Below are 21196 nucleotides of genomic sequence, written 5' to 3'. Positions count from 1 at the left end.
TTTTTTGAGACAGGGTCTCACTATGTAGTTGTAACTGACCTGGAACTCACTATGTAGTTCAGGCTGGTCTCGAACTCACAGCAATTCTCCTGCCTCAGCCTCCTGAGCGCTGGGATTACAGGCATGCGCCACCATGCCCGGCAAAAAGAACTACTTAATTTGGGCCCTTTTTATAGGTTTTCAGGAAGGCAGTTTAATGAAAAAGGATAGAATATGTTAAAATACAAATGCAGTAGGCTTTTTTATACCCCTCGTGAAAATACTGTTTTATTTACATTGGAATCAATGTTAACTCTCAAAATATGTTTTATTATTGTAAACAGCTGACTTTTTACCTGGGAGGTTACATCATGATCTATGAAGTGCTGTAGTAATTCCTTGTCATGAAATGCCAGAACATTTTCTATCATACTAAGAATGTTGATAGGAGGATTAGGAAAGTATTCAAACCAGTATTGACACCAATTGACTACAAAGGAAAGAAAAGAAAATTTATCTTTAAATGCTTCCCTATATTATCAAAGGACTTTGCAATTTTTAAATGTTTATACTCCTTATATCCCTATGAATAAATAAAATTTTAAAATTCTAGATCAAGATTTAAAAAAATTCTATTAATACAGTATCTTAGGTGTACAGAAAATTTTCTGTAGTTAATGAGTGTGTCAATTAAACACACACACACTTTCCAAACTATTCTTGAGCCTAGTTATAAGACATTCTGGTTCCTACTTACTTCTGGTTTGTAGGTCCCCTGGATAACAAAAAGATCCTTTCTAAAAGCTCCCTACACAAGCGTTCATTAAACATGATCAATTTTAACACGGCAATCTCCTCAAATCCACTAAAATTCGTATGGAATCAAAATTAGAAAAACTTAGGAAGCTGAGTGTGGTGGAGCACACCTATAACCCCAGCATTCAGGAGGCTGAGGTAAGATCACCATAAGATTGAGGCCAGCCTGGGATACACAGTAAGATTCTGCCCCTCCTACCCCACCCCAAAAGGGCCAGGGATGTGGCTCAGTGGTGCTGCATCTGCAAGCACAACGTTCTGAGTTTGATCCCCAGTACCGCAAAAGAAAAAAAGAAAAGAATGCTCAAAACTGTATTTTCACATATTTATGTTACATAGAAACAAATACGTACAAATTGTATCCCTATCAATTAAGTGACAGAAAGTCCCCATTCATAGGAAAAGACTGCTTTACAATCATAGTATCAAGTAGCCATACAAATTGGTTGTAAGTCTAATTAATGACATTTTGTTTCAGTCAGCTTTACTTGAAAACCACTCAATGAGTGACAACAGCATTTTCTGAAGGTCAGCTAGTTCAAAGTAGACTTCATTCTAGCAAACAGTCTTCTATGGCTAATTCAATGCACTTAATCAATGCAACCCACAAACTAGCTCTTCAAAGAGCATCAGCTTGTTTTGGTTAATGGGCCTGTATTTCATTCTCTACTTATCAAATTCTGCTTTAAATTTTTTAAAATGCGGACTGACCATCAGTGAAATGTTTGGGACAAGAAGTGTTTCGAACTTGAGTTTTTCAGATATTAGAATATTTGCAGACTTTACTAGGTGACATCTGTAATTCTGAAGTCTAAAATGTTCTAAAATCTGAACATCCAAAAGCATTATAATGGCAATCAAAAGCTTCAGGTATTGGATTACTGGATTAGAGATGTTCAACTTGCAATGAGCTGTGGTTTCAAACTTTAATATTATGATCCCCCTCAAATTAGAGTAAGGCTTTATTAGCAGAATATTACATTAGATATAGTTTATAAGGACTTTCTATTCTGGAATTCCATTATTTCATTTGTCACTGACTATTTAAATATGAACTTATAATTAGGTTGTAAAGACTAAGCCTGAAAAGAAATATTTCAGCCACTGTAAACTGCGGCTTTAATATAAGCTACTTTTAAAAGGAAAACTGGGTTCATCAGCATTTACTATAGATTCATTTTGTATCCAAACTACAAGTTTACAAAGCTCTAACCCCATTTTAATATTCATTAACAATACTTTCCCCTTAGCAAGAAGGAAACCCTGCTATTTATAGTCTTATGCCATTTTAAAAGTATTATTTTACTTTGGTGCCACTACAACCAAAGTATGGGTAACGGACATACAGACACTGACTAATTCCAGACAGAAATGATGATGGTGTGAAGATTCTGTGTATTATAAATTACACAGAGAAGTGACTGCTTCCTTCAAAATTACTTCTAGATGCCAAAATGAACTATAAGCCCGAAACCTGTAACAGCAGCAAATCCCCAATGTGTTAACCTTTAGTTGAAGTTCAGTAGGTGTTTATTAAATAAAGCTAACTTGATAGTCTTGATAAAACTGTACTTATTGATCACTATGGGATAAACATTAATTGCCTCTATTTAAATTTCAAGATATTTCTTTAGAAAAGTGAATTTCCTTACCATAAAATCATATGCTATTTTAACAAAGATTTTCTGATAATACCTATCTAAATTAGACACAACATGGTTTTTCTTGTAGTAAAATATGTACAACTAGCCATTTTAATCATTTTGAATGGTATGATTTGGGGGCATTATTTACATTCACAATGTTATGTTACCATTGCCTCTATCTATTTCCAAAACACATTCATCACTCCAAATGAAAACTCTACTCCCGATCAGCAGTAACTCTCCTATCCTACTTCCCCAAGGGCTGGGTAACCTCTAATCTACTTTCTGAGCTTCTATGAATTTATCTATTTTAGACATTTCTCAGAAGTGGAACCATGCAATATTTGTCTGTTTTTGGTCTTTTTGAGTATGTACCTAGGATTGGAATGGCTAGGTAATATGGCATTTCTGTTTTACTTTTCTAAGAAACTTCAAACTGTTCTTCACAGCCCCATACTCTTTTTCCACAATGGCTGCACCATGTAAACATCCCACCAGCATTATGTGAGAGTTCCACATCCTCACCAACACTTGTTTGTTTAAATACAGCCATTCAGTAGGTATGAAGTAATATCTCGTTGTATTTTTTATTTATATTTCCCTAATGACTAATAAAGCTGAGCACAGCTTTCTATGCTTACTAGTCATCTGCCTTTATTCTATGGAGAAATGTATAGTTAAATTCTTGTCATTTTACAACTGGATTGTCTCATTGCATTGTATTTTTTTTTCTTAAAACAGTACTATTAGCAGGGTAAACTAGTACAATACTTTTGGAGAGTTCATATTTTATGAACTAGTAACAGCAATTCTGGAAATTTATGTAAAAATTATTATATCTACATATGAAGTTGATTATAAAATTGGTATTTTTTAAAAGTACAATTTGAAATAATGTCAATGTCCAACAATAGATTAACCTTGCATGTACACACTACAGAATATTATAACCAATAAACTTATAAAATTTATAAAAGTCAGGGAAATGTATGTTTATAAAAAGTAGTATTAGTAAAATAAACTGCTTAAGCCAGGTGTGGTGGCACACGCCTGTAATCCCAGTACTTGGGAGGCTGAGGCAGGAGGATCGCTGTGAGTTCAAGACCAGCCTGGGCTACATAGTGAGTTCCAGGTCAGTCTCAACTACATAGTGAGACCCAGTCTCAAAAAAACAAACAAACAAACAAAAGCTCCTTAAAATGTGTGGTAAAATTAGAAAACTAAAATTTTTATATTTAATGATTTGGGAAGACATGCTCTTATAATAAATTCATTAGTATGTTATGCATATATCAGTACACTATCTCTAGAATAGAGAAATATTGGTGAATTTTCTTTTATATTTTCTCCAATAATCAATAAAAATTTACGAGAACAAGTACAAGACAAAAAGTATGGAAATACACTAAATATATCTTTTTAAAGTTCTTTTTCAGAATTTTAGTTTTAGTTAAGTGGATATCTCTTTTGTACAAGAAAAACATAGTAAGCACATTAAATACATATCGTTACTTTTGTCAAGTCCATTTTTGATTTGGACACAGTTTAAGAGACTCGATCTTACTAATATGAAAATGATGACGTGGAGGAAGGTGGTGCCAGGGAACAGACCTGGAGTCTGACTGCCAGGTTCAGACGTTTGCTCTGCTGCTCACCCCACCCTGGGCAACTTAAGTTCCCTCTGCCTCCAAGTCTGTACGACAGGGATAGTAATACCTACTTCACAGATGGCTCGGAGGGTCAGCTAAGTAAACAAAGGCAGGACGCTGAGAATGGTGCCCATACACACAAAGGACCCATGGATAAGGAAGATGAGGACACACAGCAGCCACTGCTTGGGCACAAGAACTGGTATCACGTGCAAAGTGCTTTACAAACTTAGAGCAATACTGAGAAGAGCAGCTAGCTTGCAGTAAGAGTACAATCCGAGTCTCTGTCACTAAACAAATCTAGCCTGTAACATTTTCTAAAACTTTTATCTTCTAAAATTCAAGTGTCCAAATTTCCTTATAAAGTTTTACATACAAATGTTTGAAATATCCACTTTATACTCTAACTTGGTTGTGTCACACTTTCTTGACTTACAAGTAGAGAAATACAGAATTATGAAATGTTACAAAGGTGCCAAGACTTAGGATAAAGAATTTATTCTTGTTTCATTCTGTAGTAATTACCTACTTACTTATGAGAGTAGCAACAACTTCAAAACAGATAAGCTGGTTATTCTGGAATAATTTTACAAATGGAAATGCCAAGAGAGGAAGATATGGTGTGTCACTAAAGATGGCAGACCAGTGAGCTAAAGCAGATAGCGTTCTGTGAATAAAAAAAAGAAATATAGACCAGAAAATAACTATTAAAATTTATCTGAATAAATGATACATTTACATGATAAAATTCAATACAGAAGGTAGATTTGGTAAAAACTGTCCTTCTTTCTCTTACCATCTACTTTATCATTTTAGAAACAATCAATGTTAAAAGTATAAATCTTGGGCCGGGGATTTAGCTCAGCGGTTCTGTTGCCTGTCTTGCAATAAAAAAAAAAAAAAAAAAAAAAAAAAAGTGTAAATCTTTCCTAGCACTCAGGAGGCTGAGGCAGGAGGATCATCACTGCAATCCTGAGGCCAGTCTGGGATGCAAAGTGAGTTAAGGCCAGGTTGAACTACATAGCAAAACCCTGTCTCCACAAAAACAAACAAACAAATGTATAATCTTTCTTTAAAAAATCACAAACAGGGGTCTGTTATAAATAGATGTGTACTGTTCTGTACCTTGCAGTTTTCAACTTAATACTCTCTTGGACATAGCTTTTTCAGTATATGCAGAGCCATGTGTCTCATATTTTGCATACACATATGATAGATTTATACAAATACATCTTTCCTTCTTTAACATACCCCTATTATCGAGCCCAAGATCTTACTAATCTTTTGTCGTTTTACATTTATTGACACCATAACGAATACATTACAGCAATCACATGTTCTTTATATACAATGTCATTAAAGCAAACTCTGAACCAGTTTGTAAAGTTTTATAAACAATGCTCACTGAGTAACTTCCACACATCATTTTTCAATACAGATGTGGATAAATTCCAAGAAATGGAATTGCTCAGTTGACAGTGTGATTTTTGTTTTTATAGAGGAGAGGCGTGTGTAATTTCAAGAGCTAGAAACAAATTATGCTCCACTGTGTCTACTGACATTCTTATCATTAGTGTCAAGAGATGCCTGTTTCTCAAACAGTTTGGCAACATAATTTACTATCCATCATTTCTTTCAAACCTTTCATGTAAGTGAGAAATGCAACTTCTCTTATTAATGGGGAGGTAATACAGCATTTTTATGTTCAAGAACGATCTCCACTGCTGTGAACTGCTTGTTAAATCTTTATCCATTTTGGTCAGTCCTTTTCACAATTATTTATGAGCACTTCATATATTTAAGAAACCAGCCATTAATTTGTCATGTGTTTAACATGTATGTTGTTTTACATGTGTATTTCAGAAATTTTTAAATATACAGATTTATATTCATGTCATAACAACTGCTTCTGGATATGTCATGCTTAGAAAGGCCTACCTTACTCTTGGATTGTAATTCTTCCCCATTTACTTCTAATACCTTTAAGATCTCTCCAAATGGAAAGTAGTTTCTTTGTTAACTTTTGTTTTGAAATTTAGAAGTTAAAAAAAAAATTACAGAAGTAGTAGAGGTCTTCTATACCTTGGCTACATTTCCCTGATGTTGCATATGGTACAATTATCAATACTAAGAAATCAATCTCTACACAATGCAACATCATGGATTTTATTTTTATTTTTTCTACTAATATCACTGATTTCATTTCACCAATCCAAGATTCACCCTTATATTTATGTGCTGTCTCTATAGTTCCTTCCAGTGAGAGTTCCTCAGTCTCTTATTTTTCATGACATTCGTCAGTTTAATTTACATTTTTCTGGTGTTGTCTCATAATTAGAGTGAGGTCCTTTTTGGTAAGAATGTCAAAAGTGATATGCATCACACTGATATCTATTGGCTAAAATGGTATCTTTGAGTTTCTTTATTGTAGTATTACCGTTTTTTCTGTTTGTAGTTGATAAATTATATACTGGGGGAGATATTTAAGACTGAAAATACCCTGTAATTCTTAATATTTTTGTCTACTAATTTTAGCATCGATTGGTAGATATGCTCAGCAATAACTATTACTCTAGTATATAACAATGATTTTCTTTTCTTTTGGTACAGAGGATCAAACTCAGGACTTTGCACTTGTGAGGCAGGCAGTGGTACCACTGAGCTAAATCCCCAGCCCGATATTCTATTTCTCAACTTCCTTTTATATTTACTAGATCTCCCCTTCTCCCAATTATATCTTTATACAATTACTCCTCTCAGCATGAACTCTATGAATTATAAATGACTGCTACAACTAAATAAAAAACAAAAAGGTAGTTACATCTAAAACATCCCTCAAGTATCATGTGTTTGGACATTTACTGGTCCATGGGGGTGCTATACTCATTAGTGGGTTCATCCACTGACAAGTTCACTAGCTAAATGTACTGTTAGGAGGTGGGCTTGGTTGTAGGTGGGTTACTTGAGACATAACCTGGAAGGATGTATTCTGTTTTGGTACCGGATAATGAAGTCAAGAACTTGTACTTGCCAGGCAGGCATGATGCTACTGAGATAAATCCCTGGCCCAGGAAGGATGTATTCTTCTGTGCACTCTTACTTTACTTCTCTGCTTCCTTGACTACCATGAGATGAGCAGCTTTCCTCCACCACATTCTTCCACCATATGTGCTAGCTGACTTTGAACTAAATCTACTAGAAACTGTGAGCCAAACTGACTTCTCTTCCTCTAAGTTGTAGATGTTGGGTATTTTGTCTCAGGGAAATTGACAACAGTGAAGTGGGATTTTTTGGGGAGAGGATACCAGGGATCAAACTCGGGTCCTTGCGCTTGCAAGGTATGTGCCAGAATCACTGAAATAAATCCCCCACCCAAGAAATGGGATTATGCTGTGACTATATTTGGTGTGGTTCGGAAGCCTGTGGAATTGGTTTGTGGGAGGAGTCTGGAAAATGTTTGGAGATACCAGCTAGAAAAGCCTTAGGATACTGTAAGCAGAGTAAGGAGAGATTAATGGGAGACCCTGGTTGGAGCTCAGAAGACCAGCATGCTAACAGAAATGCAGACAGTAAAGGCCAGGCTCAGGAGGTTTCAGTTGGGAATAAGGACTCTATCAGCAGTTGGACTAGAGGACATGTGTGTTACACTCTGGCAGAAAATTTGTCTTCATTTTGTCTATGTCCTAGGACTTTGCAAGAGACTGAAATTGAGGACAGTGGACTAATTAATCTGACAGAGGAAAGTCAAAGTAGCCCAGTATTCAGGGTGTAGCATGAGTAGTGCTAGCTGTTTTCAGCCAGATTTACAGTGAGAATCAGGCCTAAAAAGCAGAGTTAAATAATTTAAAAAATTTTGCTGGTGGCCAAAAAGGAAGCTCCTGTAAAGTTAGAACCATGCGATCCTCCTGCCTCAGCCTCCCAAGTGCTGGAATTACAGGCATGCGCCACCACACCTGGCCCATTATTATTATTTAAAGCCAAGCACTTTAGATCAGGAGAATAAATAAAATGGCTTAAAAGCAATACCCTAGCCTTCACAGGCTTAAGGGTGCAAAAACTGTAATGCTTTTATTTGAGAAGTGAGTTCCTGAAATGCCTGCATGAGAAGGAACTCCTAGGGATCTAGTTCCCTGGGATTTGTTTCATAAGTGTTTAGCCATCCACTGCTGCCTGAGCTCATGGTAGTCATGCAGTATGCAACAGTTGTGGGGTGAGGGAGTCTTCCCCAGAGATTTCAAAGGGATATCTGGGAGGCCAGACAATTTGCCACTCAAGGGAAGTTTGTGAACATGTGAAAGTAAACTCTAAGATGTAGTGGAAACCCTAGGGAGTTAGAAATACCAGGAATGTAGATCATCTGCTGAGGCAAACCACAGGCACTGAGCAGAGCCAGCCCAAAGAGGAAGCTCTGTGGTGTAGTCTAAATCTAGAGAGTTGGGGTTGCCTAAGGGCTTTGGAGTTGACATCTCATTACAACTTGCCCTGGGTGCTGGACATGGAACTACAAGATTAAACGACTTCCCTGCTGGGTTTTGGTCTTGCTTTGGCCCACTTCCTTTTTATGTACCTAGTTGTACCTTTTTAAATGGACATGTTGCCTCCTGCTATTGTATACTGGAAATATTTAAATTTCTTATTTTTACAGGGACTCACAGCTAAGAGTTTGCCTTGTGTCTCATAGGAGACTTTGAACTTTTCAGCAGTGCTGGAATTGTTAAGACTTTGATGACTCTTAGAGAGATGTACTAAGTGAATTTTACATAGCAAGATAGAGATGAGTCTTTGGGGCCTAGAGGTAAAATGTTATGGTTTAGATCTAAAATGTTCCCCAAAAGCTTTATGCATTTGTAAGGTAAACTGTATCATGGGGGTGCTATACTCATCAGCATCAGTGAATTTATGATGTCAACAGCCATTAGGGGGTGGGGCCTGGTTGGAGGTGGGTCACTGGGAATATCACCTGGAAGGGTGCATTCCTGTCTTCACTCCTGTCTCTGTTTCCTAGATGCCATGGGTTGAGCAGGTTTTCTCCATTATGCCTTTCCACCATGAGCTTTTGTCTTGCAGCCAGCTAACTTTCAAGTGAATCCAGTGGAAACTGAGCCAAATAAACTACTGCTTCTTTAAGTTGTGTCAGGCATTTTGTCTCAGTGATAGGAAAATGACTAATACACTTTCCTTAGTGAACAGTATCTTACAGTAACCGAATAGTTGATAAAGTTTTTCTTTGTAGAAATTTTCCAGTTCACAAGAAGAAAAGGAATGACAGAACTAGATTAACAGGGTTTTGCTAATCTCTAAGGAAACAATAGATGTAGGAAATAATCATCACTAACTAGTAACATCATCAGAAGAGAGATAACCAGTTATAAACCTCCTAACAGAAATACATAAAAACTCCTATAAAGTTTTCTTATAAAACAAAGAAACAAACAATAAAGGGGAAAAAACAAAAATAAAACTCAAGAACCAGCTTAGGGCCCTAACTCTAATTACCGGTCCAGAGAAAAATAAACATGTTAAACAATACACCATGGGACTAAATCAGCAAAATTCAGAATATGAAAAATTGTAAGTTAACTCCTGGTTTCTTCAACAAATAAACTGTCAAGAGAAAAAGAGGGAGTGAAAGTAAATCTGTAGATTATAAGACTTATGGGGATACAAACCAAATGTTAACATGTAAACCATATTTTGAACAAGCTTATCATAAAAAAATTTCCTAAGACAAAAATCAGTAATGGCAACACTGAATGGACATTTAAGGATATTAAAAAGTTGTTAATTCTTTCTTGAGTTAATAGTATTGTGCTTGTGTTAAAGAATAGAAGTCTCGGGCCGGGGATTTAGCTCAGTGGTTCGGTGGCCTGCCTTGCAAGCGCAAGGACCTGAGTTCAATCCCTGGAACCAAAAAAAGAATAGAAGTCTCTATTTTTTAGGATACATATGTAGATATTTAGCAGGGTGTGTGTTATGGCTTGTGTCTAGATGTCCCCCCAAAGCCTCATGCAGGCAACGGGGGCTTTTTAGGAGATGGTTGGATCCAATGTAGGTGATGCTGGGATTAAGGGTCTGTAATTACTACATCAGTCCACTGATTGGCTTGGCACCCACCCAAGCCCAGTAGCCTACACAGAATATAAAAGGTGCAGAAAGAAGCTGCGAAGGTTACTTGGACTTGCTACTTCTTGCCTTCTGTCTGCCCTGCTTTACCATGGAATGTTTTTCCTCTGTGACGCCCCTCCGCTATAACACTCTGCCTTGTGGCCAGCCAACTATGGACTGAAACCTCTATGAACTGTGAGCCAAACAAACCTTTCCTCCTTTACATTTGGGTGTCAGGTATTTTGTCTCAGCAATGAGAAAAGTAACTAAGACAGTGTGTTTGTCAGGGGGAAGGGTGAGACATAGCAGGGTGGGGTAAGTGGGAAGTGTGAGGGGCCAAGATTTGGCAACTGCTAAAGACAGGTGATGGGCATGAGGATACCTCATGGTATTCTAGTTTCACTTATGATTATAATTTATCATAGTAGAAGTAATTTTTAAAAACTGGACTCTGGAGCCTGCACATAATTATACCTCTACATTTGAGTGACTGGATTATAGCACCTAACCTGTCTATGCCTCAGTCTCTTTACCTATAAAATAATTTATAAGTATATTTAGTAGTGCCTAACACACAAAAAGTACTTTAAAGCATTAGTTTTTATTATTAACATTTACTGAATGCTTGTTATGAATTGGACAATAGTATAAACATAAAAGATTCTCACCTAATTATCCCAACAATCTTATGATAGTGATATGAGCCCCATTTTCAGAAACGAAAATTAAGATAAAGAAATAAAATGACATGTGCTATACTAAAGTTATTAGGTGGTGAAGCAAGGATTCAAAACTAGTTCTTTTACTTCTAAATTCAAAGCTCTTTCTACTTTTTGTTCCTTTAGATTACCTGATTGATATTTTCTAGAATACAGCACAAACTAATATTCCTATGTAAACATGTGTATATATGTCTTGTTTTTAAAAACAAACCAACATACCACCTAAGGATAATCAAAGCTGATCAAACAATATTTTATAAGCAAAGGATTGCAATTATTACAGATTTCATATACATTGTTGCAATATACTGAACATACCTCTGCAATACTCTGAGTAATTTCCTACTTTTGATGGGATATTTCTTCTGAAGGTTGAGAAATGCCACATGAGTACCTTTATCTATTATGCTACTAAATGCAGTATGATTTTCAGGCAGTTGTAGTAGAGAACGCCAAATAAACATCCTGAAATTAAGATATAATTTTGGATTAAAAACTTATTTGATATAAATTAGATATAACATAAAATAATTCAAATTTTACCTGTACTTTGTTGGATATTCACCATAGCCTTTTAATAAGATTTGTAAGCGCTTTTTGTTTAATCCATCTGACAAATTCTGTAAAAAGACAGTACCAGTAGTACATAAACATGAAATTCAAAACAGGGTAAGCTGGTCTGAAATGGCTTTCCAACTTTAGAACAGAACACACAGTAAGAAATACTCCTTCTACTGGACTTTATACTTTATACCACACACTTTCTTTCCTTAAGCATTAACTATGTAGAAAGCAGCCGGGCGTGGTGGCGCATGCCTGTAATCCCAGCACTCAGGAGGCTGAGGCAGGAAGACTGCTGTGAGTTCGAGATCAGCCGGGGCTACATAGTGAGTTCCAGGTCAGTCTCAACTACACAGTGAGACCCTGTCTCAAAAAATCAAAACAAACAAACAACAGCAACAAAAAACGATTATGTAGAAAGCAACTAAAGTTCATCATATTATTACTTTTCCTAGACCAGACTTTGGCAAACATTTTCTATGTGCAGTTAATTAGCAAATATTTCAGGTTTCGTGAACAAAGGAGAAAAAGCTACTGCACAGATACTTAAATAACCATTTAAAATGTAACCATTTAAAAAATGTAATTATTCTTGGCTTGTATAACCTGATTGAGGCCACACAGGCTGGCATCTGCCTGTCTCTGAACTAAAAGCAATGCATTCTGATGTTTTCTTTATTCCTTTTTCTTGAAAATTTGGACAACTTATAGCACAAGAGCATGAAAGACAAGTCTGGCAGAAAAACTTATCTAGTTCATTTAATACTAGATGACACACATCAGATTTTGACGATGGTCCCTCATATCTAAAACTTTCAAGTCAATTTTCGTCTTAATGAAAAAATACAGATTTTAGAATTATAAAGCTGTTTTACTAGATTATCTCTTTTGATGCTAACAACTATCTAAAACAGATGGAATGTTATCTTTCCTTCTCTATTGGGGGGAGGAGGAGGGAGCATTCACAGTCACAAAAATTTTGGGCTAAATTTTGGCTTGAAACTCAAAGCCAAATTTTCTGTTTCCTTCAATGCTCTTTTTGCCTCAAGGAATAGGTAATCTGATATAAATAGGTGTAAAGGGAGAGGACAAGGTGATGGTGAACAAAAATTAGTATCTGAGTGCCATGCACCAAACGCAGAGGACAACCAGTCCAGTTTGGAGCAGCATGATCCATGAGAGAGACATGTGGATTGCTGTCGGAGACACTGTTGTCACTGAAACTTCTTCTTAAATAAAGGACAGGATGCTCTGTGATTCTGGCTTGAACCTTAACTATTCTTGCCTTGGTCATGAGGTGGTGGTGATGAATTTCCTATTTCCCTTTGTGTGTTCTGATGTCGATAACTGAGGGCATGCATTTCACCCCACAAAAGTGTTCCTTCTGTGACTTACTCCTTCGGTCGGCTATAGGTTCCTTAGAAGCTCCCTTACTCCCCAACATTTTTCTGTAGGACATCTAGATTTCATCCACACTACAGTGCTGCTAGAAACCCTGAGTACTGATAAAATAATTTATGATCATGCCTTTAATTTTTTCAGAAAAGGTTCCTGTAAACTCTCAGGAAAGCTGATGCCAGGTTAAAACTCAGATAGTACTCAGTTTATCTTCCCATTAAAGCACTTATTGAATACCAGCAACACTGCCCAATCTCTTTGGTTTAGATTTTTCCTCACTATTCAACTTTTTAAAAAAATATTATTTTGTAAGCCAGGTGTGGTGGTGTACACCTGTACACCTGTACTCCCACCACCTGAGAGGCTGGGGCAGGAGGACTGCTACATTTTCAAGGCCATATATAGGGCTATATAGTGAGTTCAAGGTCAACCTGGACTACAGAGCTAGATCTTTCCTCAACTCCCCAATTATTTTTTCATTAGGTTTATATGAAGAAGCTATAAAAAAGAAAATCAAGGACAAGCGAGGTAACATACAAAGGAGGAGAACAATTATACCTGTGGGGTAGAGAGAAAAATATAACTGGGAATAAGCACAAGGAGAGCTCCAAAGATCTTGCTAATGCTTTCTTTCTTAATGTAGAAATGGGTACATGCAGGAAAAAGTTATCACAGCAGGTCTGGACCTGCGACCCTTAGAAAGTCTGCTTGCAAGCTGACCTGTGGCTGGTATCTAGAAGCTGGATTTAGGAGGTTCCCATCATCTCTAGAACCAGTCAGGGTGGCTGAGAGTGTCTAAAGTATACCGTGTAGTTTGTACAATGTGTGCTACGTACTCACTTTTCCTCTGGGAGTTTGGAATTTGAAACATGTTTAACAAGCTGCCTACATAACCAGCCTCAGGTCAAGGCCTTGGGCAATGAGTTGCTAATAATTCCCCTCTGTAGACAATGTTCTTACTACAACATCACAATCAGCTGCTGAGGAGGGGATTGAGTACTCCCATGGCCTCAGTGGGAAGCCTGTGCCTGCTCCCTGAGGAGGATGCCCCTTCATCTGCTGATTCTCTGTTGTGTTCTTTCCCTGCATCATAACTATGAAGATGACTGTGTGTTGACCCTAACAAAGTGCCAAATGTGAAGATGGATTTAGAGCTACTCAATGCAAGTATGTATGTGATCTTCTACTTTTTCATTAAGCTGTGATCTGCCTTCTGTATATACAGGTTTCATAATTTTAAACTGCCTAATGAAAAAGTTATTAAAATTATTATGAAACATACCAAGGGTTTGTGAGAATATGGAGCAACTAGAACTCTTGAATACTGTTGGTGGGAATGCATACTGCTTTAATCAACCATGTAGGAAAACTGACAGTCCTTACTACACTACTCTACAGCATTATCAGGAGTAGTTATCCATGGCTAAGGGTGTAGCTCAGCAGTAGAAAGCAAGCTTGTGTAAGCAAGGCTCTGAGTTTAATTCTAGTATCTCCATTTCTCCCAGAAAAATCATCATAACCAGTGAGGCAAGGGGGAGGGTTGTCTAGCAGGGAGTGAGAAGGTGCTGGTAATGTTCTACTTTTTGGTATGTGTGCTGGTAAAATGGGTATGTTTAGTTTGTAAAAATTCACTGTATACTCACATGTACTTTCCACGTGGGTATTATCAATAAAATTCTTAAACATTTTTTGAAAACATTAGTAATTTTTCTGTTAATATTTTCTTTGTATTCAAAAGTAATGTATGTGCTTTCCATAAAATTAGGAAAATTTAAAAAAAATTTAAAGAGAAAATAAAACTCAATGAAATTCCTTCTCTCAAAAGTAATTCTATTAGTATCTTGGTTACCCCCAGAGAATGATAAATGGAATAGTATACTCTTGTATACTAGCACTGTTCATCAGAAATACAACATAAGCCACAAATATAATTTAAAAATTTCTAGGAACCACGTTAGAAAAGATTAAAAAAAGTAAAATTCAGTTTAGCAACATAATTTAACCCAATATAATCAAAATATCATTTCAACATACAATCAATATAAAATCATCAACTGACAGATATTTTAATTTTTTTACTCATGCTACGTTTTTTGACTTTCTTACCAAGTGTAGTACACTTACAATGTGTCTCAATTCAGACTAGCCACACCTCAAGTACTCATCAACCACACGCTAGCGGCTGGTATACTGGACAGTGCAATTATGCACTATCTGGCTTTTTGAAAAACCATAAACATGCTACATTTATGTTAAAAGCACAAAAGCATAGAGAAATTCCAGTTATAATTTTCTTCTCTATTCCTTTAAGTCTCAAGAAAGAAAGAGTGATGATAGCCTAGAAATCACAAGACTAGTCTATGGCTGAATGTGTGACATATACAAGTTCTCACCTCTTTATTTTCAAAATTACCCGTAAGGTCTCGTTCTAATATTGTACTCTGAATTTTGACCTCTTTAGATTTTGCTGGCTGCTGCACTCTTCCTGATGTTATTTTCATCTTAAGATTACTGGAACTCAGTTTCTTCTCAGGCAAATCTTCAATTACTTTCACTAAAGGAGGAGGAGGCTAAAAGGAAAATATATATGTAAATTACTTTGAAAAACAAAAATACATGATTTAACAACAGCAGTAAGTAAAATTTAGTTACTCCTTGAAAGCTAGCCTTAAGTCATATAACCCACAAACCATTTTTACCCTTGCATGATAAGTTAGCACAATAGTGATAATGTATGGCAGAGAAGACAACCTTAGGCATATGATCCATGAGAATTCCACAAGAAGCACCCTAACATTCTCTGCGCTCAAGTGAGATTTTTCTGAGGGAGAGGAAGTGGCCAATGATTTTCCTGTGAAAGCACAAAGCTCCTGCTCTGTCTGGAATTAAAGGTGCATGGCAATGGCTGTTGGTTTTTCACTATATCAACTGCTTATGAGGCAGGAGTGACCGCACAACTTAGAACCCAAACCCTTGTTATTAAGGGTCTACTTGTACTGGGGAGTGAATCCAGGGGCTCATGCTTGCTAGGCAAGCACTCTGCCATGGAGCTACATTCTCAGCCAAGATTACTCTACTCCTAGGCTGGCTTTCTTTTCAATGCAATCTCACGTTACTCCCCAGTTACAGCACAGAAGGACTCCATGACTCACTGTTACCACGACTTTTTCAGATCTGTCCCAGACTCTTTTAAGAAGGCTTAGCTAGTAAAATCGACTGAAGAAGCTAAAGTTCCCTTATTCAGAGCAGATAATTTATTAATATTTTTTGAATTAATATATAACAAATATTAAACTACAATTACATATAAATATACAATGACATAAAAAAACAGCAGAGTATAATCCCATTTGAGGGAATGAATGCATAGAAAGAGCCACATATTTATATACAAATGTATATATATTTAGTTGATTTTTTTTTTATTCATAGTAGCTCTACAGAATTACCTCAAACACTGAATCACTCATTGTAGGGGAAACAGGGTTACTTTCTTGAGTCTCTAATTATATTTTCATTAAATGATTAATACCTAATTTTGTTTTATGTGTTTCTGTATGAATACATCTTTCTTAATATAAACTGTTGATATGTTATCCCTGAATTGAAAGCTAACTGCAGTATAACTCATGCCTAAATGAGTTTTTCAAAAGTATACTTTTTAAAAAAAGTATACTTTCAGTGTTAGGTACAAGTCAGCCTTTATTTCAGCACTATGCTCAGAGGTCATTTGATTTATTTATTTTCTGAGACAAGCCTCAGTGCAGGCTAGCCTTGAGCTCACTATGTAACTCAGGCTGGCCTGAACTCACGGTGATGCTTCTGCCTCAGCCTCCTCAGTGCTAGGATTACAGGTGTGCGCCGCTCAGGGGTCATTTTAAATAGTAAAATCACAACAGAAAGCCTGAAAATGCAAAACACACGGCACTAAAGAAGAGGAAAGGGACACTAACTTGTAGTATGAGAGCTAAGACAAGAAAGCAAAGTGTTGCCTTGTTCAACTTCAGCTGGGAGTAGGGGCAGACTGACTCAATTTTCACTCCATGTCTGTCAACAACAAGGAAAGCACTACAAATATTTATTTTATTTTATTTTTTGGTACTGGGGATCAAACTCAGGTCCTTGCACTTGCAAGGCAGGCAGTGGCACCACTGAGATAAATCCCCGTCCCACAAACATTTATTTATTTATTTTCACTAGTACAATCTTGCAGTGTACAATATTGATTTCAGGGTCACAAATTTTAGTGAGTAGGTAAATTCTCAAATACAGAACCCATGAATGAGTGAATGTATACATTTACACACATTAAAAAAAAGTTGAGGAACGTATGTATCAGAATCATCTGAAAATGTAAAGATATTAAGCAATCCTTATTTACCTATTTGTTTACCTGTATCTTTTGATGTTTTCCTGTGATGAAACACTATTTATGCATAAAAAGATAAAAGAGAACAAAAGGGAAAAGAACACATGAAAAGAGAGCACTGAATTAAGAATTAGAACACCCACTCCCACTGGGGCTACCTGTGTGAGTAAGCTGGTGTGTGAACTTCTTCCTCTGCAAAACTGAAGGGTTAGACCAGATGCTCATTGAAGTCATTGTTAGCGCCACTATGGTACAATCCCAGACTAGCAAGGGGCACAAAATCTAACTTGTCAGCTAGTGGGGGCTTCAGACAATCACAGAAGATGGGTAGAGGGGTTCTTTTAGATGGAATAAATAATGTGGATCAGTAGAGAGGTGACAAGATGACATGAGAGCCAACTACAAGAATCTGAACTTAACAGGCAAAAGGAAGGAAGCCTTAAGCACTACTTCAGAAATAAATGATGAAAGCAGTCTTTGCTTTTATAGTGGTACCTCAGTTCGTGAATTTAATTTGTTCCACAATTTTGGGGAAGATGGCCACGTTTGTGTTTGTGTAGGGAAGATGATCATGGGTGTGTTCATCACCTGATGCAGAATTCTCGAATGGAAGCAAAATTTTGCCAGATGCCTCACCAATTTGGTTCACAAACAGAAGTGCTTGTGAACTGAGGCATACAGTACAGTATTTGCTTTTTGTTTTGTTGGTTTTGGTGAGAAAGACTCTCACTAGGATGCTAAGACAGGTCTCCAACTTGTGAGTTAAGTGATCCTCCCTCTAGTGATCTACCTTCTCAAGTAGCTATGACTCCAGGCATGTGCCCCACACCTAGCTGAAAGCATTATTTTAGAAAAATGTTATGTAGAAGATGGCGTGAATACACTACTGTTATTCAGCAGTGGTTAGTTCACGGGAACCAATAGGAGGAAGGCCATTATGGAGAAATGCAGCATGTATTCAGGTATTTCACACTTAAGAAGTCAAACAACTTAAAATTGGCTAGATTTAGGAAGTAAAGAAATAAGCATGGTTATAGAGCTTTACAGTTTATAAGATGGGAAAAAAGAATGAGTCAGAAATGAAGAAATACATTTGAAAAGCTCTTTGGGGAAAGATCATGAGAGACACCTTGAAAAAGACAGGGACACCAAACAGAGATGTCCTTCAGGAAGGCAGTAATGTAAGAAACAAAACAGAGGGAAATATGGCTTTGAAAGTAGAAAAACAAAATAAAATACAGAAAAAATAGGTAAGTTCCAAGGAAGTTAATAATATACCTTATTTACTTCATGTGTTAAAGCTTGAACTGAGTATATGTTCAGACTTCCATTTTCCATAATAGATGCAATGTACCGTCCATGTGGGCTAATTACTGATGAGCTAATTCCTTCATCAAGGCTCCCAATTTCAAAGAGAAGTTTACAAGTCTGTATATTGACAAATCTCATAATACCATCTTGACTTAGCACACCAAGAACCTAGAATAGAGAGAAATGAATTCTTAAAAACACACCTGAAAGGTGAATGTGTGAAAGTCAAACTATGCACATATATTCTATGCATGTGTGTGACACACACAAAATTTGAGTGGGAGAAGCTAGAAGAGATCCTATTCTCCAAAGGTTATGATAAGTTTTTAAGTAACTAAGTATGGCTCATGTTGATTTGCCCTGTTTGGAACCAGACAAGTCTAGCTCTAACCAGAACCAGTAAGGAACACATCTTGAGGGACTATAGGAAAGTGACCTAAGAACATTCCCTTCCTCAGGCAGGCCAAATTCACTGATGTGGTACACAGGGGACAGAGATAATCAGACAGCTCCTAACTTGTACACCACAATGACTGTCAAAAGCAAGGAGAGTGTAGGGGTTTGCTTTCCTCTCCCTGCTATCCTCACAAACCTGTGACTCCTGGTGAGGCACCCTACTGCCTGCCTGTCTTCTGCTATTATAACTAACATTTGCAGAGCAGAGAAAGATTGTGGGCTGCCAGGGTGGTAGAGGGGGAGAAGCAAAGCTAGTCTTTTAAAAGGGAAAAATTTAAATTTTAATTCATATTATTTGAAAAATTAAGAGCATGTAATAAACAAGATGAAGAAAATAAAACCTCTTCCTAGTGGCTATATGCAGTACCACTGTTATCGTCTGTATCTAGGTGTCCCCCCAAAGCTTCATGCAGTCATAGGTGGGGCTTTTTGGAGATAACTGGATCTGGAGTGTGTGCTCACTAAATCAGTCCACTGATTGGTCTGGCATAGTTTTGGGCAGGAGTAAGGGTGCCCCACCCTGGGTGTGAGTGCTAGCTGCTCTAAGGGTGGGTAAACTGGATAAGATATAAGGGACAGAAAGAGGGTCTCAGGTCCCTTGTTGCTTGTTACCTTTGCCGGTGACGAACTGCTTCTCCTCTGTGATGGCCCTCTGCCATGCTACCCTGCCTTGGAGCCAGTGGTTATAGACTGAAACCTCTACAAACTCTGAGCCAAAATAAACCTTTCCTCTTTTAACTTTGGGTATTTTGTCTCAGAAACAAGAAAACTAAGACAACCACCATATGGTTGCTTGAAATGCCAATGTTGCTTGTTATACAAAAAGGTGACAGTCTAGAATCCATTTTATTCTACATGCCTGGTGATAGGAACAAATTCCCTCATGCAGTTGATATGATATGACCCCTTGGCAATATCTCACCCAAATTCAGATGCACAGAATCTTTATGCTATTATCTCTACTCTGGGATTTTATTCTACAAATAAGAAGTATAAAATGGCATTTGCCAAAGGTTATTTACTGCTAATTGTAACAGAAAAAGACTAAAAATAGGTTTGAATACTGAATAATAGAGGACTGGCTGAAAACAAAAAATTATGAAACATTACACAGCTACAAATAGAAGTTCTGTATTATTACAGAATAATCTCTACTTTAAGTGTAAAAAAGGTGCAAAGCTGCATAAAAATGAAGGGAAACATAAACCTCCAGTGGTTGTGAGGCAGGGCATATGAATAACTAGACAAATGAGAGAGGTGTGAGAGATTTACCACTGTGTGCCTTCTTGTAAGTTTTAGATTTTGTTTTTTGGTACTGGGATCGAACTTGGGACTTTGCATTTGTGAGGCAGTTGGCAGAACCACTGAGCTAAATCCGTGGTCCATGTTTTAGATTTTTAACCAAGAGAATACAGAGCCTATTCAAAAACTCAAGTAAAACAGATATATGTATACATACAGAATGTGCTTTTATGTATCATAAGAAGTGACTGAAAAACAGTGAATGTTTTAATTTTTTTTTTTGGTGCCAGGGATCGAACTCAGGCCCACTGAGCTAAATCCCCAGCCCTAATGTTTTAATTTTTAAAAATTTATTACAGTAAAAACACATTTAAAGGGAGACAAGCGGCAATGTGTCTTTTACTGTAATGTTTTAAAATATTTTTAGAAATTCACTATAATTTTTTATTAAACCTCAAAAAACATGTATATAATTTGTTGAAGTGTAAGAGCCATGACAGTCAATTTAAAATAAGAATGTTAAGGTAATTTCTGTCAGTAATATAAAGAACAAAAGACTGAAACTTTTTCAATTCCAGCCTCTTCACAAAAATAAGTTGTAGTTGCAACTTCAGATTCTTATCAGTCAGGGTATAATTTAAATATGTAAGAGCTAATACAGTTCAGAAATTGATGCGATCTTTCTCGAAAAGCATATCTTAGATTTCTCTTACTAACCTGATTTGAACCAGCATCAAAACTATCAGGAAGAAATTCCAGATGTCGAATAGCTCTCACTTTAGTAGGCATCTGGATAATTCTGAAGAGCTGTGTAGCTTCTAGGCACCACACATGAAGATGGTTTGATTTGCCTCCAGCAGCCAGGGTTCGGCCATCTCTATATAACAAGAAGGTAAAAAAGTAAAGTTAGTTCAATTTTTATGGGAGCACTGGGCAGTAATA

General features: G+C 36.8%; 1 protein-coding gene across 8 annotated transcripts in view; it reads right to left on the bottom strand.

Moving 5' to 3' along the window:
- Tbc1d31 (TBC1 domain family member 31) overlaps positions 1-21196 on the bottom strand; it is an 86187-nt gene that overhangs the window by 39615 nt on the left and 25376 nt on the right. For 7 of the 8 annotated variants that reach the window (XM_010605587.2, XM_010605579.2, XM_010605581.2 and 4 more), the window contains 7 exons: positions 20972-21131; positions 18524-18724; positions 15270-15446; positions 11461-11537; positions 11236-11382; positions 4624-4757; positions 336-469 (listed from right to left, as the gene is read on the bottom strand). In XM_010605587.2, the coding sequence (XP_010603889.1) occupies positions 336-469; positions 4624-4757; positions 11236-11382; positions 11461-11537; positions 15270-15446; positions 18524-18724; positions 20972-21131 (1030 nt within the window). Of the gene's footprint in view, positions 1-335; positions 470-4623; positions 4758-11235; positions 11383-11460; positions 11538-15269; positions 15447-18523; positions 18725-20971; positions 21132-21196 lie in introns of those variants that run through there. The other variant, XM_033760845.1, reaches the window with a different exon arrangement.

This window comes from Fukomys damarensis, unplaced genomic scaffold, assembly GCF_012274545.1.
Source record: "Fukomys damarensis isolate Sample0158 unplaced genomic scaffold, DMR_v1.0_HiC HiC_scaffold_5, whole genome shotgun sequence".
NCBI classification, from domain to species: Eukaryota; Metazoa; Chordata; class Mammalia; order Rodentia; family Bathyergidae; genus Fukomys; species Fukomys damarensis.
This window is presented reverse-complemented; position numbering and strand designations above follow the sequence as displayed.